The 15,667-nt window shown below is 53.0% G+C and overlaps 1 protein-coding gene across 1 annotated transcript in view; it reads left to right on the top strand.

Moving 5' to 3' along the window:
• The window catches only part of TMOD1 (tropomodulin 1), a 77,583-nt gene that overhangs the window by 28,421 nt on the left and 33,495 nt on the right, over positions 1–15,667 (top strand). Inside the window, exon 3 of the mRNA XM_065406330.1 lies at positions 6,065–6,184. Coding sequence (XP_065262402.1) covers positions 6,065–6,184 — 120 coding nt within the window. The remainder of the gene's footprint in view (positions 1–6,064; positions 6,185–15,667) is intronic.

The following is a 15,667-nucleotide window of genomic DNA, read 5'->3' as shown; positions in this document are numbered from 1 at the left end:
CGTCCCAAGCACCAGCTTGCTCGGCTGATGCCTGGAGCCGGCCCTGAGTGAGAGAAGTCCCTGATCTCCCTATGCATTACGGGGAGGGGGACGATCTCCCCTCGAGGTGCAGGGCAGGCCTCTGGACTCCTGCTCTCACTGCTCAGGAGGACAGACTGGGGACTCTCTCGCTGGCAAGAGATGACAACCTCCCGACAGGCCCAGCTTCCCCAGCAGCATAGGTGCTGGAACTAGGGGTGCTGGGAGGCTGCTGCACCCCCTGGCTTGATGCGGTTTCCATCCTATGCAGGGTTTACAGTTTGGTTCAATGGCTCTTAGCCCCCCCACTATATACCAGCCCCCCTGCACAGCAGGCATGTAGCCAGGCAGGCAGACCGGGACAGGATGCGGGGAGCCCTCCCTCAGGAAATGCTGAGATGTTCCCCTACGCTCCGAAAACTCAGGCACTGCCACCCCTCTCCCCCACTCACAGACCCATCGGTCGCCTGGCCGCTGCTCTGGTTCCAGCTGCGCTCCAGGGTTCTGGGAACGCCAGGGTCTCACTCCCCCTGCCAGCAGGATGGGCAGCCCTGGCGCCCCATTGCCCTGGCGTAAGAGGAGGAGCAGCCCTGGGATGGGTGGCGGGAGGCGTCAGGATGGCGGAACTGACAAGGGAGGTGGTGGGTAGCTGATGGGGAGGCTGCCCCTCCCTGCAGCCACAGACCTGCCCCCGAAGATAGGGATGGCAGAGGAGTCTGGGGCAGAGGCGCCAACTTCCCAAGTTCCCAGGGGTGCTCGACCCTGCTCTGCCCCAGGCCCCACCCCACCCCACCCCTTCCCCCAAGCCCTCACCCCACCCCACCTCTTCCTGCCCCTGTGGCATGGGAGTTCATCATTACAGTAGCACTAGAGATCCCCACCATGATCAGGGCCCCCTTGTGTTAAGCATTGTACAGACATAGTCTGAGATTATTCCTGTCCCAAAGAGCTTGCAGTCTAACAGAGCAAAGGTGGGAGGGGAAACTGAGATGCAGAAAGGGGAGTCCCTACCCACTGGACCTCCGGGGGATTTCAGGGGACCTGGAGTAATGAGTGGTTGTGGGCCTGAGGCAGCAGGAAGCTCAAGGATTGCAATGGGAGAGCGCTCTCTGCCTGTATTACCAAACTATCACCTGGTAGGCTAAGATGACCTGACCGTCACAGGGGGGGAAACAAAGAACAAATCCAGCGAATTCACGGGAATAGTTCTTCAAGGGTGTCAGCGCTCTGTTTATCACCTACGCCGAAAGTGTCTTGTTCCTTTTCCCCAGAGATTTCTTACCTCTACAGCAAGTCGTCAGTTTCCTGGGGCAAGCCCCAGCTGGTGCCCCGCTCTCCCCAAACACAGTGCCTGCCCCACAGGTGTTCGGCTCGGTGCAAGCTGTTTCTGGCCTAGGTACGGCTTCTGGCTTCCAGAGCAGGGGTTTTCAACTGTTTCATTTGCAGACCTCTTGGAAAATGTCAAATGGAGGTGCAGCCCCCTTTGGAAATCTATTGTCTGTACATAGAGTTGAATTCTGTTCGATCTAATTATTTCGCAGACCCCTTAGATATAGTCCGTGGACCTCAGGTTGAGAACCATTGTTCCAGAGCACGGTCGCGTCCTTCTCTCTCCTCCCTTGCAATGAGCTGGGGCTGCCCCACCACGCCACGGGGGGCCCCACGAAGCTAAGATACATCATAGCTACAAAAAGCAACAGAGGGTCCTGTGGCACCTTTAAGAAGTATTGGGAGCATAAGCTTTCGTGGGTAAGAACCTCACTGGTTCTTACCCACGAAAGCTTATGCTCCCAATACTTCTGTTAGTCTTAAAGGTGCCACAGGACCCTCTGTTGCTTTTTACAGATTCAGACTAACACGGCTACCCCTCTGATACTTGACATCATAGCTACAAAGTCTCTGTGGGTAAATGTCATGCGAGTATGACAGTAATTTCATCTCTATAGTGGAAATAAATCACACTAACGCAGAGGTGTGCAAACTGTGGGGCCCCCAGACAGGGTTCCCACCTTGCCGGGATTTGATCGGCCTGGCTGGTTTTTTTATGGATTTGCCGGTTGCCAGAAAAACAATTTAATCTGCTGGTTTTTTACGTGGGTCTAAAGATTTGCATTATTCTCCCAATACACTGGGATGGTGAAAGTTTCTGTGTTGAGCGACAACAGATCAGAACTGTTGAAAACACAGTAGCTGTCTGCCCGCCCCCCCCCTCCCCCCGCCCAGCCAGCACGGGCCGAGAGAGCAGCCTGAGGAGCTGGATGATATCAACCTTATCTGCCTGTGTGCGCTCTCCAGCTCCTGTCAGTGGCTGGTGGGGGGGTTGCGGAGTTGCCTCGTGGAGTGGGGGTTGCTGGATTTTTGCATTTCAAAGGTGGTAACCCTAGCCCTAGGGGGTGCAGAGGAATGTTCAGGGAGGGAAGCCATGACGCCAGGCGGTGGGGCTCAGGCTTCAGCTTCTAAGGAGGCATGGTGGGGGCCCACTGCTTAGTTTCTGCCTTGTGCCCCAGCAAGTCTAACCCCAGCTGTGGGTCTGCTCAGGGCCGGCTCCAGGCACCAGCTAAAGAAGCAGGTGCTTGGGGCGGCCAATACCAAGGGGCGGCACTCTGTCCACTATTGGGGCGGCACATCCGGGTCTTCGGTGGCAATTCGGCGGCGGGTCCCTCAGTCCCTCCTCTCGGAGCGAAGGAACCACCGCCGAATTGCCGCCGAAGAGTGGAGCGGCGCGATTGCGCTGCCACGGCTTTTTTTTTTTTTTTTTTTTTTTTTGCCGCTTGTGGCGGCAGAAAACCTGGAGCCGGCCCTGGGTCTGCTTATCCAGGCCCAGACCCCTCCCATGCCCAGCAGCCTCTGAGAGGACTGCATAATTGGAGTGTCCCATGTGACAGGTCACTCTGTCGCAGCCTGGTTCTCCTGCAGTGCGGCCCCTGGAGGTCATGCTGTGGGCTCTGCCCTGGGTGCTGCTGGGCGCTAGAGGAAATCCAGTTGGCTCTGCTGACCTGTGCTCTCCCCATCACTCTCGCTGCTGCTTTGCTCCTGCTTTTCCTTTGGCCGGGCGCTTTTGAGTTCGGCCTGCAGTAGTGATTTGCTCAGTCGATGTGAGCTGTGTTGCTCACCAGGTGTCTGCACGTGTTTGGAAGCTGCACATATTTGATGCTGCATTTGGAGTTTGAGCAAATGTTGTTAGAAAAGGCCACACAGGGTAAGACCCATTTATTTCTCCTGGGTCCCTGCTTGGCTAAGTCTCCCCTATGTGACCTAGAGAAGCTGTTTCAGTTGGCTTCCCAGAGAAAGGTAGCTGAGCTCTCTGATCCAGATGGCAAATCAGAGCAAACAAACATTTTCTCCCAGCCCCTGCCCCTGTCTTCCTTCCATCAGCTGGGGAAAGGCAGCTGTGCTGGTGGGCAGCTGCACTCCAGCAGACACACAGCCTGGTTATAGCTTGTCCAGGAAAAGGGTACCTGGCTCCAAGCAGTCAGGCAGGAAGCGTCCCCAGTGCCTCGAGGAAGAAGAATGATCTCTAGCCGGACTCAGGGCCGGAGCTGGACTTCCCACTCTGCCATGATGCAAAGCCTATGGCTGCCTCTGACCCTGGGCAAGTCACCTCAACTTTCGGAGCCTCTGTAGCCCCTCGAGTGAGGTAGAGGGCGACATGTGTCAAGGGGACGTTCAGGAAAGTCTGTAAAGTGCTTTGAGATTTTTGGATGGCAGCTGCTGTAGACCCATAATGATTAGGGTTCTGCACTAGCTGGGCACACCCCACACCCCTCTTTTGGGACCACTGTCTTTCCTGATACCACAGCGCTGTCTGCACCCTTCCCTGCCCTCTCTTTTGTCCGTAGGTATTAGCCCGTCTCTGTGGTCTTCACTCAGACACTTCCTCGGACTCCAGTTTTTTTCTCTCTACGACTTGGTATCCCCTGCACCACCAGACTCTAGAGTACACTGGTGCCCTGTTAATCTGCAGGGTAAGACTTGCCCCTCCTAGTGCCATTTCCCCTGACGATGCACATCTGCTCCCCACATTCTGTGGCTTCTCTCCCTCTTGCTGCAATACTTCTACCCATGCCCCCTGATTTGCCTTAACTACCTCTGCCCTCCTCTCTGCTCTCCTCTCTCCCACAGTTATTTTGAGAAGTGTGCCTGTGAATGTGTGTGGTTGCTCTTTCCTGTCTGTATCATAGAATCATAGAATATCAGGGTTGGAAGGGACCTCAGGAGGTCATCTAGTCCAACCCCCTGCTCAAAGCAGGACCTAATCCCAACTAAATCATCCCAGCCAGGGCTTTGTCAAGCCTGACCTTAAAAACCTCTAAGGAAGGAGATTCCACCACCTCCCTAGATAACCCATTCCAGTGCTTCACCACCCTCCTAGTGAAATAGCTTTTCCTAATATCCAACCTAAACCTCCCCCACTACAACTTGAGACCATTGCTCCTTGTTCTGTCATCTGCTACCACTGAGAACAGTCTAGAGCCATCCTCTTTGGAACCACCTTTCAGGTAGTTGAAAGCAGCAATCAAATCCCCCCTCATTCTTCTCTTCTGGAGACTAAACAATCCCAGTTCCCTCAGCCTCTCCTCATAACTCATGTGCTCCAGCCCCCTAATAATTTTTGTTGCCCTCCGCTGGACTCTTTCCAATTTTTCCACATCCTTGTAGTGTGGGGCCCAAAACTGGACACAGTACTCCAGGTGAGGCCTCACCAATGTCGAATAGAGGGGAACGATCACGTCCCTCGATCTGCTGGCAATGCCCCTACTCATACAGCCCAAAATGCCGTTAGCCTTCTTGGCAACAAGGGCACACTGTTGACTCATAGGCACACACCAGCTAGATAGTTGGTGAAAAGGCAGTGCTCAGACCCAGATTAGGTCTAGGGGAGGCTTTGGGTTTGGATTAGACAGTCCAAGTCCTTGTGAATTGGTTTTCTGAGATTTTTGATCCCGAGTGGTGGAAATCTCATGAGATCAGTGATTCTCACCAGACTTCTCCTGCCTTGGAACTAAATCCAGATTGGATGTGGAAAACTCAAACTCAGAACCACAGGGGTTGGTTTGGATCTGGGCTTTCTAGTCTGAACCATCAACAACCACCACTCCAGAAACCTGGGGAGGGAGCTTGGAGTCCCAGTTGAGACCTGTCTTTACTCCTACGTAAGCCACAGTGATATTTTCCAGTATGGCCAGTGGTCGCAGTGAGCCTGCAATGCCCTGACTGTGTGTGAATCCAAACTTGGCCTGGGGTTCACAGTAACACGGGAGAACTGGGTTATTGGTTACCCAAGCCCTTTTGAACTTGAGGCCTCTCCTTCCCTAGGTTACCCATGAGCGGAGGTCTCTTGGAGAGATGCTGTGGTGCTATGTTTCCAAGGTCAGTGGAAGGGCAGGACCTGCCTCTGGAACTTGCTCCCCCGACTGCCCTTCAGATCAGAGCTTGAGCCAGCTCCAGATCAGGCTGCTAGGCTTTTGGCTAAATGTTGTTGTCTGTTTTTCTGTTGTGCATTTGCTGTGGTCTGTCCTGGTCTAGTTAGCTGGATGCCTTCGGCCAGGCATATTTCTGCGAAGGGCGGGACATGTATGAGCTCTGAGCGCTGTGTTTTTGATAAATGTTGTTCAGTTTGTAGGTACTGTTGTTATAGAGAGGCCAGTAAATATATAAAATCCCCAGGCCTAAGAAGTCAGGCAAGTCACTTCTGACCCAGCCAGTTGCAGGAGCCCATTTGGAATAAATCTGAGATGGATTTGCAGAGCTCTGGAGTCTGCTCGCCTGTGCCTTCCTAATTCTGGTGAGGGTTTCTTTGCTCACTGCTCTAGGATCCATAACTCATCCTCCGGGTAAAGCTAGTCAGAGGGCAGAACACACTGCATGCAGAGGGTCAGCAGCAGGACTAAGCACCGTATACGTCCTTCTGCCAGCCTTCTGCACTCCAGGGAATTTCACCTAGAGTTCTTTGGAAGTGAATCTGTGCACCAAGTAAATCTGACTCAGTGATCGCTAAACAGGAGCCAGCAGCCAGAATGCCATTGACATCACTTTGTATTTATAGGAAAAGTCTGGGTCCCCAAGCAGAAGCCAATTGATCCTGTTTTGGAACGAGTAACACTGGAGCCAGAGCTGGAGGAAGCCCTGGCTAATGCGTCTGATGCAGAACTCTGCGATATTGCTGGTAAGATCCAGTTCCAGGGGGGAGAGTCTTACAGACTTGTCTACTATTAATCCTCCTTATTTGTGGTGTGGAACAGGTTACTGCCTTCTTCACAAATGCTGCTTTCTGCTTTTCATTGTAATGCTGTTGCTTAAGATTTGGTTACAAAGTCTACCCTGCACAGGTAAAGGGTTTGGTAGGATTTACTTAGTGACTACAAAGGAATTATAGAATAAAGTCTGCCCATCTGTCTGTTCCAAACCGGAGGCCAGATTGATCTAGGGGTGGGGAGGGTGTTAAAGTATCTACTCAAAAAAAGAGGAAATATTTTCTGCTTTTTCTTCTTTCTCTTTCTGAGTCTCTGCATTTATTCCCAGTACACGCAGCTTCTGCACATGAATGCACATCCTATGCGAGTGTGTCCTTTAAACGAAGCACATAGAACCTAGTCTGACTCTCGTCCATGATGGGTTTGGTTTGTTTGGGCACCGATCTGAGAGTTGGTGGATTAGAGCTGTAGCAGGGAGGGGGCCAGTTTCTAAAGAGACCCTTTCTGAGCATTGGAAAGGTTTGTTTCATTGCAATTCTTTCTGATAGTCAAATTTTGCTGTTAGCTGCAGAAGAGGGTGAATCTGAATGTCGGAGTGTTGCCCTCTATCTAGCACCCTAGGATTCACTAGGGAATGTCAAGAAGATCAAAAGGTGACTTTCTTACAGATACTAAAGGGCTGTTTAATTTAGCAGAGAAAGGCATGACAACTACCCATGGCTGAAAGTTAAAGCAAGACAAATTCAAATTAGAAATAAGGCACAAATTTGTAACAGTAGGATGATCTCCTTTCATATGCATCGCAAGTCGATCTCTACTTGTTTGGCCATCTAATGGCTGCATCATCACGGGTAGTCAGGAGTTACAGCCCACCCTCCAGTCTTCGAACTGAGTTCTCCTCCACCACGTTGACTGTCTTCATTGCTGCCCCACACTCACACTGTGAAGATGGGGCTAACCCCAAGTTTCTGCATGGTGGCAGCCACTTTGGCCGTTCCAGTCACCAGCCAGTTAAGCCTAGTCCAGGATCTGCGTCCCAGGTTGCAAACATGTGGACGTAAGTTAGGGCTTCTGAAATTCATTGGCATACCTGTCTCTCTAGCCCAGAGTTGCTGCCACACTACAAGGACGTAGCTGTCAGCCCTGGTATGCTGTTGTCAGCCGAGATTGGCACTGGGCCAGCAGTGCTGTGGCGGTGCATGAACTACCGCCACAAAAGGATCTTGTGAAGTCAGTCATGGCAAGTCAGCAGCAACTGCAGGTGTAGGTGTTTTCTTCTGAAGCTGGGTGGCTCTTTTGGGAAGTGCACATTGCTCATTTGCATCTATTGGAACCATTGTCAGCCTTGTGTGCAGCAGGCTGCACATTATTCTCAATACCACCGCCAGGACCGAGGTTCATAGAACATTTGCCTCTGCTCCCCAGGAGGTTCCCGCTAGCTTCTGTATCACAGCAGTGCTGGAGGTGATCATTTTCTTTACATGCTCTAGGGGGCGCTTTATTAGAATGTGGCCCAGTTTGGCTCCTAAGTAAAGACAACTGGCTGGAAAGGGAGAGGATGATCCTCAACACAGATTGTAAGGGGTTGATTGGTCAGGGGATCCTTCAGCTGGAAGGTTGTGGCCACTGTCTTAGACACACTTACCTTTGTCAGTGGAGACTTACATTCTGTGTCCAGAGCATTCATGTCCTGGCTGAGTGACCCTTTGCTATCATGTACATCGTCACCCACGTCAGCAAGACAGATGTCATCTGCACATACGTACTTATCGGCCTTTCTTGTGAGTAGGTCGTAAGTAGGTATGTTGAAGAGGAGAGCAGCTAGAACGGATCCTTGTGGGAGTCTGTTACAGAGCTGTCTAAGCCAGCTGATTTTGTCTCCAGCTGATTTTGCCTCCACCCAGGGAGTGTTCAACACCCCCCTCCACAGCTTTTCCGCAGCGTGCAGGAGGCGCTGGGAGGGAGGGGGAGGAGTTGATCGGTGGGGCCGCCAGAGGGCAGGAGGCACTGGGGGAAGGGGAGAGCTTGGCTGCCAGTGGGTGCTAAGCACCCGCTAATTTCTTTCCGTGGGTGCTCGAGCCCTGGAGCACCCACAGAGTCGGCACCTATGCTCCAGCTGGCAAGATGAAGCTCTGATTTGTTATCATTTCCATGATAAAGCACATCATGGGCTTACAGGGAAACATCTGCAACAACTTAGTGGTCAGCCCCACATGCCAGACGGTATCATCTGCAGCTGACAGATCCTCCAGAACATCACCAGCTTTCTTGCTCTTCTCAAAGGCATCTTCAGTGTCTTCTATTAAGTGAGTGACTTGGTTTTGGGTATAGCATCCTCGTCTGAAGCCAGCCTGAACAAAGGGACAAGCACTGAGGATGGTGCCCAGGGGAGTGATGGGTTCTCCATCTCTTGGTCTTCAGATCATGGCTGGATGCCTTTCTGGAAGATCTGCTTTCCCCCTTCTCACCATGCATCATACCTTGGCTGGTGTCGGTGCAGGCACTAGCCAATGCTGCTGTGCTTCCAGCTGAAGAGCACAGATGTGCTAGAGGTGGCAGGATTTCAGTAGAGCATTTGCTTTTGCTCAGGCGGCACAAAGGGAGCAGAGACCAGCCACCAGTCCCCAGTGCCCACCCAACAGCTCTTCTGCAGCCCTGCTTGTGGGTGGAGAGGGAGTGTTGAGCTGCAGCTGACCCCATCTGGCAGGTGGTTCCTTGGGGACCATTACCAGGTGGCATAGTGTAAATCAGCCCCCAGGCTCCTCCAAATTGTGCCAGGGATGGCCCAGATCTGGCTAGAGAAACGGGAAACAAGCATCAAGCTCCCAGACAGGCTGCCTGTAGTGCAGGCCTGCACAACATGCGGCCCGCGTGGGCTCCCTGTGCGGCCCTTGGGCGAGCGGCGGGGGGAGCTGCCGGCTTCGCCCCCTGCCCGGGGACAGAGCCGACCTCACAGCCCCGCGCGTGCGCGCCACGCTACGACCAGCCGGCCAGCCGGTGAGAAGCGCAGCTGCCGACTTCGACCCCTGCCCGGAGGGGGGGCAACCTCACAGCCCCGCATGCGCGTGCCGTGCTCTGACCGCCTGGACGGTCAGCAGCGCGGCGGCCGGGGGCCCGCGCGCGCCGCGCTCCAACCGCCCGAACGGCCAGAAGCGCGCACACGCGTGCACGTGTCTCCGTCTCCCGCTCCCCCCGCCTGGCATACAACGGGTGCGTCACTTCCGGGGCCTGCTGAGGCGGGAAGCGCTGGGCATGAGGCAGAGACGGTAAGTGTGAGCGAGGGGGGGCGCCCGGCCTGGGCTCGAGCCGCAGCTGGGGGGGACTGGGCCGAGACCCCCCCCCAAACCCCCTCTTCGGTTGGCTACTGCGCTGGTTGCTCCCAGGGTGGCCTCTGTAGTGATGGGGGGGGGGGTTGAACTGTCTGTGGGCAGCCAGGAAATCCCGGGGGGGAGGAGGGAGAGAGAGAGAGAGTGTGTGTGTGTGTGTGCAGGGCCGGCTTTAGGCCGATTCAACCGAGTCCCCTGAATCGGGCCCCGCGCCCAAGCCCCAGTATGGCATACCGGGGTGGCCCGGCTTCCCCAGGGGGCAGTTTAAAGGGCCTGGGGCTTTGGAGCCCCAGGCCCTTTAAATAGCCCCCAGAGCCCTGGGATAGCTGGGGGCTCGGGGGCTATTTAAAGGGCTGGGGCTCCAGCTGCCTTTACTGCACCCCCTGCCCGCACCAGCCCTGCACCCCCTGCCCTGCCCGCAGCCAGCCCCTCTCTCCAGCCAGCCCTGCACCCCCTGCCCGCAGCCAGCCCCTGCTGCACCCCCTGCCCTGCCTGCAGCCAGCCCTGCTGCACCCCCTGCCCACAGCCAGCCCCTGCCCCACCCTCTGCCCTGTCTCCAGCCAACCCCTGCCGCACCCCCCTGCGGCCCTGCCCGAAGCCAGCCAGCCCCACACACACCTCTGCCCGCCCCAGCCCCGCACCCCCTGCCCTGCCCGCAGCCAGCCCCTGTCTCCAGCCAGCCCCACACCCCCTGCCCGCAGCCAGCCCCTGCTCTACCCCCTGCCCTGCCTCCAGCCCCACAGCCCTGCCCTGCCCGCACCAGCCCGTCTCCAGCCAGCCCCGCACCCCCTGCCCTGCCTGCAGCCAGTTCTGCACCCCCTGCCCACAGCCAGCCCCTGCCCACAGCCAACCCCTGCCGCACCCCCTGCCCTGTCTCCAGCCAACCCCTGCCGCACCCCCCTGCGGCCCTGCCCGAAGCCAGCCAGCCCCACACACACCCCTGCCCGCCCCAGGCCTGCACCCCCTGCCCTGTCTCCAGCAAACCCCTGCCGCACATCCCTGCCTGAAGCCAGCCAGTCCCGCACTCCTCTGTCTCCAGCCCTGCCAACCCCTGCCCTACCCCCCTGCGGCCCTGCCTGAAGCCAGCCAGCCCGCCCGCCCCATACCCCCCTGTCTCCAGCCAGCCCCGCACCCCTTGCCCTGCCTGCAGCCAGCCCCTACCTCCAGTCAGCCCCTGCCCTGCCTCCAGCCAGCACCATGTCCCGTGGTGCCCTGCAGTTCCCAGGGCAGTAACCCTGCACACCTGCTTCAATGAGGGGGCAGGGAGCAACTGGGACCCACACATGTGCACACCACTAGGGTGACCAGACAGCAAGTGTGAAAAATCGGGACAGGGGGTGGGGGGTAATAGGAGCCTATATAAGAAAAAGACCCAAAAATTGGGACTGTCCCTATAAAATCGGGACCTCTGGTCACCCTAGGACACCCTCAGGGAGTGGCGGGGACCCACACATGTGAAATGGAGCTCATTAATAACCGATCAACAGCATATATAACACAATGTACATAATATTTAATTTTATTATTTATATAGTTATGGAAAGTAAATAATACATGGAAGAAATGAAAGGCTTTTTTTTACGTTTTTTTTTTCTAGTCATCCCTGCTGGGGCCCCGCCGAAAATGTTCGAATTGGGCCCCGCACTTCCTAAAGCCGGCCCTGTGTGTGTGTGTGTTTTGCACCTGCCCTGCCCTGACTGCTGCCCCCTTCCCTGGTCCAGGGACCTTATCCCTTCCCAACCCCTATCACACTGCCGCCCCCCCGGGCTCCCTGCGGCCCCTGTGTTTGTGTGTGGGACAGTCACATCCAATCCCTTCACACTGCTCCCCTTCCCCCTCCCCGGCTTAGTTCATACCCCCAGAAAATCCCTTCAAACTGTCCCCCTTTTCCCCTCCCCTTATTTCATGGGGGGATGACGAACCGAGCGGGCGGGTGGGCAGGTAGTGGCGGCGAGGCTTTATACTTGGGGGGGGGGTGAGGAGGTGAGCGGCGAGTCGGTGGCTGGAGGGAGGCATCAATTTTCAGTATTTTAATTTTTGGTACTGCTGTGTGCAGTAATATAGTGACCCCTGGGGGTTAAAGAGGGGTGTAATGGTGGGGCCGAGCAGGGAGGGGGCGGGTCCTATTTTACTGCTGTGATCTGGTTACCCTATGCGTGCCGTTTCTTTCCCCCTCTACAGGCTTCCACACACTGTCAGTGCCTTGCTAGTGTGCCACGCGCCGTTAGATATCTCTTCTCTTTGTGTGTGACTGTGAGTGTTTCCCTTGTGTGTGAATTTATTCAACAAAATCTTGAGTTTCATAATGGCTACCATGAGTGAAAAGAAAAAGAGAAAAATAGAATCAGAGCAGAGTTTTCAACACTGAATGGACAAATAAATACTTATGTACTGTTTCCAAAGACAAAATACTGTGCCTCGTGTGTCGCGAAACGTTAGCCGTTCCGAAAGAATACAACCTTCGGCGGCACTTTGAAACTAAACATCCCAATCTCGCCAAATTGAACCCAAATGAAAAAATAATTAAAGCAGCCAGTTTAGTGAAAAACCTTAGTGGAGAACAGCAAATTTTCAAGAAAATGAGCACTGAGAACGATACGGTTACTAAAGTAAGCTTTCAAATTTCTAAGGAAATTGCTGCTGCTGGGAAATGCTTCACAGAAGGCGAGTTTTTAAAAAAGTGTATGTTGATTGCTGTATCTGAGTTATGTCCAGAAAAGAGGGGAATATTTGAGAATATCAGTCTATCACGCATGACTGTACAGAGAAGAATAGCCGACATTTCTACCAATCTAAGTGATCAGTTAAAGCAGAGAGTCAGTGAATTCTGCTTTTACTCCCTAGCTATGGATGAAAGCACTGATTTAAAAGACACCGCCCAACTTCTTATTTTTATTAGAGGTATTGATAAAAACTTTGAAATTACTGAAGAACTTGTTGGCATGTGCTCCATGATGGGTCGCACAACTGGAAAAGAAATCTCCAGTGAAGTGATAAAGTGCATGAATGATAAGTTGGGAGTAGATTTCACAAACTTGGTGGCCATTTGTACTGATGGTGCTCCAGCTATGTGTGGAAAAAATGTTGGAGCAGTTACTCTTCTTGAAGAATTTATCGGGAGACAAATAACCAAACATCACTGCATTATACATCAGCAGGTTTTGTGTAGCAAAGTCTTAAAATTTGAGCATGTAATGTCAGTGGTAGTTTCCATTGTAAACTACATCCATTCTAGAGGACTAAAACATAGGACATTTCGAGCCTTTCTTGAAGGGGAAGACGCCGAGTGCAGTGACTTAATTTACCATACGGAAGTGAGGTGGTTGAGTCGAGGAAGAGTGCTACAGCGTTTCGTTGCTTTGAAAGAGGAGATAGCAAAATTCCTAGAAAATGGGCCAATAAAATTCCCAGAGCTTGAAAATGAGTCCTGGAATCAAGATCTCTTTTTCTTTTGTGATAATTACAGCACACCTGAATGATCTCAACATTCAACTTCAGGGAAAAAATCAACTTATATTTCAAATGTGTGCAGCAGTGAAAGCTTTCAAAATGAAATTGAAACTTTTCAGAAGTCAACTGTCAAAAGGTGAAATGTGTCACTTTCCCACTTGTGCACAGCGTATCCCTCAGCACAGACACGCCGAGTTAGGAGAAAAATACGCAAAGCACATCAATCTTTTGATTGAAGAATTTGACAGAAGACTTACTTTGTCTAAAGATGATGACATCCAGTTGAAGCTGATTGAAGATCCCTTTTCTGTGGATCCAGAGGAAGTGCCACAAGATTTGCAGTTGGAGGTTATTGAACTTCAGTGTTCGCAAGTTTACTGAAATAAGCACAGAGAAAGCAGCCTGTGGGACTTCTACAAAAGTCTGGACGATGAAAAATACAAGAATCTTATCGAAGTTGCACTGAAAACGTTCAGCATTTTTGGAAGCACTTACATATGTGAACAAACATTTTCCATCATGAACATGAATAAAAACAAGCAACGTTCTTCTCTGGAAGACATTATGAAAATATCCACTTCAAATATGACCCCCGAATACGACAAGCATGTTGCCGAAAAGAGATGTAATATCTCTCATTAAATTTGCAAGATAATTATGAAAAGTACAAATGTTTTCTTTCAATGTTTTCATTTTTCCATGATTCATAAAAAAAATTAAAATAATTTGAAAAATTGCTTTAATTGAAAAATTCTTAATAAAGTATCACCCTCCCCCCTCCCCCCCAAACCCTTCCTTTTCGGCCCACAGCTGTTTCGGCGGGGCGGCGCTGGGGAACGAGGGTTTGTTTCCGCGGTGCGGGCAGCGCTGGGGTGGGGGATGTGTTTCGGGGGGTGTAGCAGAGTGGTTACCCCGCTCCTGCCCTGAAGGGCTTAAAACAGCCCTGGGGGAGGGCTGTGGCAGGGGAAAAGCTGAGCTGATTGGGGAAGCCGCTGCAGCTGGGCCATGCCACAATCAGGCCCCAGCTGGCCTGTATAAAAAGGCTGTGAGCCAGAGGCCCAGAGGAAGTCTCTCTCTCTGCTTGTAGAGAGAGAAGGGTCTGGCTGCTAGGGAGCTGAGCAGGGTACTGGGAGTGGAGCAGGGCTGGGGAAGGCTAGAGGAGCTGGGGAACTCCAGCCTGGAAAACCCCCAAGCTGCGGACCTAGCTAAGGGCCTAAGACCAGTACCAGGGCTGCAGAGGGGCAGCCCAGCTATAGAGGGAGGCAGCAGGTCCAAACCCAACCTTGCCTCTGATGAGTGGCTGATATACTGCAGTCTGCCCCAGGGCGCGGGGGCTAGTTGGTGACTGGCAGTAGCCCTATACTGAGGTGAGGTGGGGATTAGAGGATTGGGGGTTCCCCAGAGAGAGGAGATCTAGAGCCAGAGTGTGGGGGTATTGCCAGGGGGCAGCACCCCAGATCAAAGGGCACCGGGGTCCAGGAGGGACACAGAGCCAGCGGCAGTGGGACACCGGCCTGCAGAGGGCACTCCAACGGCTGGATGAGCTAATTCCCGAGAAGACCAGCAGGAGGCGCCGCCGGGGTGAGTCCTGCTTGCTTACACGGGGGCTGGGCGGCGCTGGGGGGGGCGGGGTTCGGCAGGGCTAGGCGGTGCTGGGGGGGGGGGGTGTTTCAGCATGGCCGGGGGGTTTCAGCCCTCAGCTGTTTTCTTTGGAGTAATATGGCCCTCGCCACTTTACAAGTTGTGCAGGCCTGCTGTAGTGGATACTAAACTGTATTACACATTCAGCCACTACGTGGCACTGTGTGTAACAGATTTTATTTAAGCTAAGCCCAGTCATACCTGTCTCTGTCCCCCTCCTCCAAGGTCACAGGCACAGCACCTTCAAAGGGCGAGCCTGGGAGCTTAAATCCATAACTCTGCTGGACACGAAAATCACGGTCTTCATAAAGACGCTGGATTTATGGCTTATTACCAGAATCTGTAACCCATTTAGCCCCCCTTTTTGTCCTATGACTGCAGGGGTGTTAACAGGCCACTCTACCTCGAATGGTCCCTTAGAATATCTATTCCACCAGGCACTTAGCTGTGATGCTCCGTGTATGTTTCCCAGGCCTGAAGAAGAGCTCCGTGTAACTTGAAAGCCTGGCTCTTTCCCCCACAGAAGTTGGTCCAATAAAAGATGTTACCTCACCGGCCTTGTCTCTCTCATATCCAGGGACCGACACGGCTACAACGACACTGCAAGCAACAATGGAAGTTATTTGGTGATTGTCTGTAAAACAATTCCCCCCAACTATACAGCCTGGGGAATGCCATAGCACATTAGGGTCACGTCTGCTTGAGGCCCTATTATATCTTTGTGGTGGATGACAGTAAATTCAGTCTCTATTTTAATTTCTCCATGACCCATCATATTTGAGATAATGAATATAAATGTTTGTGGGACCCCTTTTTTTTCTTAACCATAAAAATGAAGAATTAAAAAGACTAACTGACATTTTTTAGTAGTTTTAGTGGGCATCCTTCAGTCTCAAGAGACCATGGGTATGTGCCCCTGAGAGATAAAGCAATTACTCAGTTGGTTTTATGGCAGCCACAGCCATGGCTGAAGAGACCCACTCGAGAGAGACAATCTCTGCCGCATCTGTCACATTTAAAGGTGGTGTTTCAACCCTT

The sequence above is a fragment of the Emys orbicularis genome, chromosome 6 (genome assembly GCF_028017835.1).
Source record: "Emys orbicularis isolate rEmyOrb1 chromosome 6, rEmyOrb1.hap1, whole genome shotgun sequence".
In the NCBI taxonomy this organism is placed as follows: Eukaryota; Metazoa; Chordata; order Testudines; family Emydidae; genus Emys; species Emys orbicularis.
The sequence above is the reverse complement of the archived record's forward strand: the minus strand, read 5'-3'. Positions and strand labels throughout refer to the sequence as shown.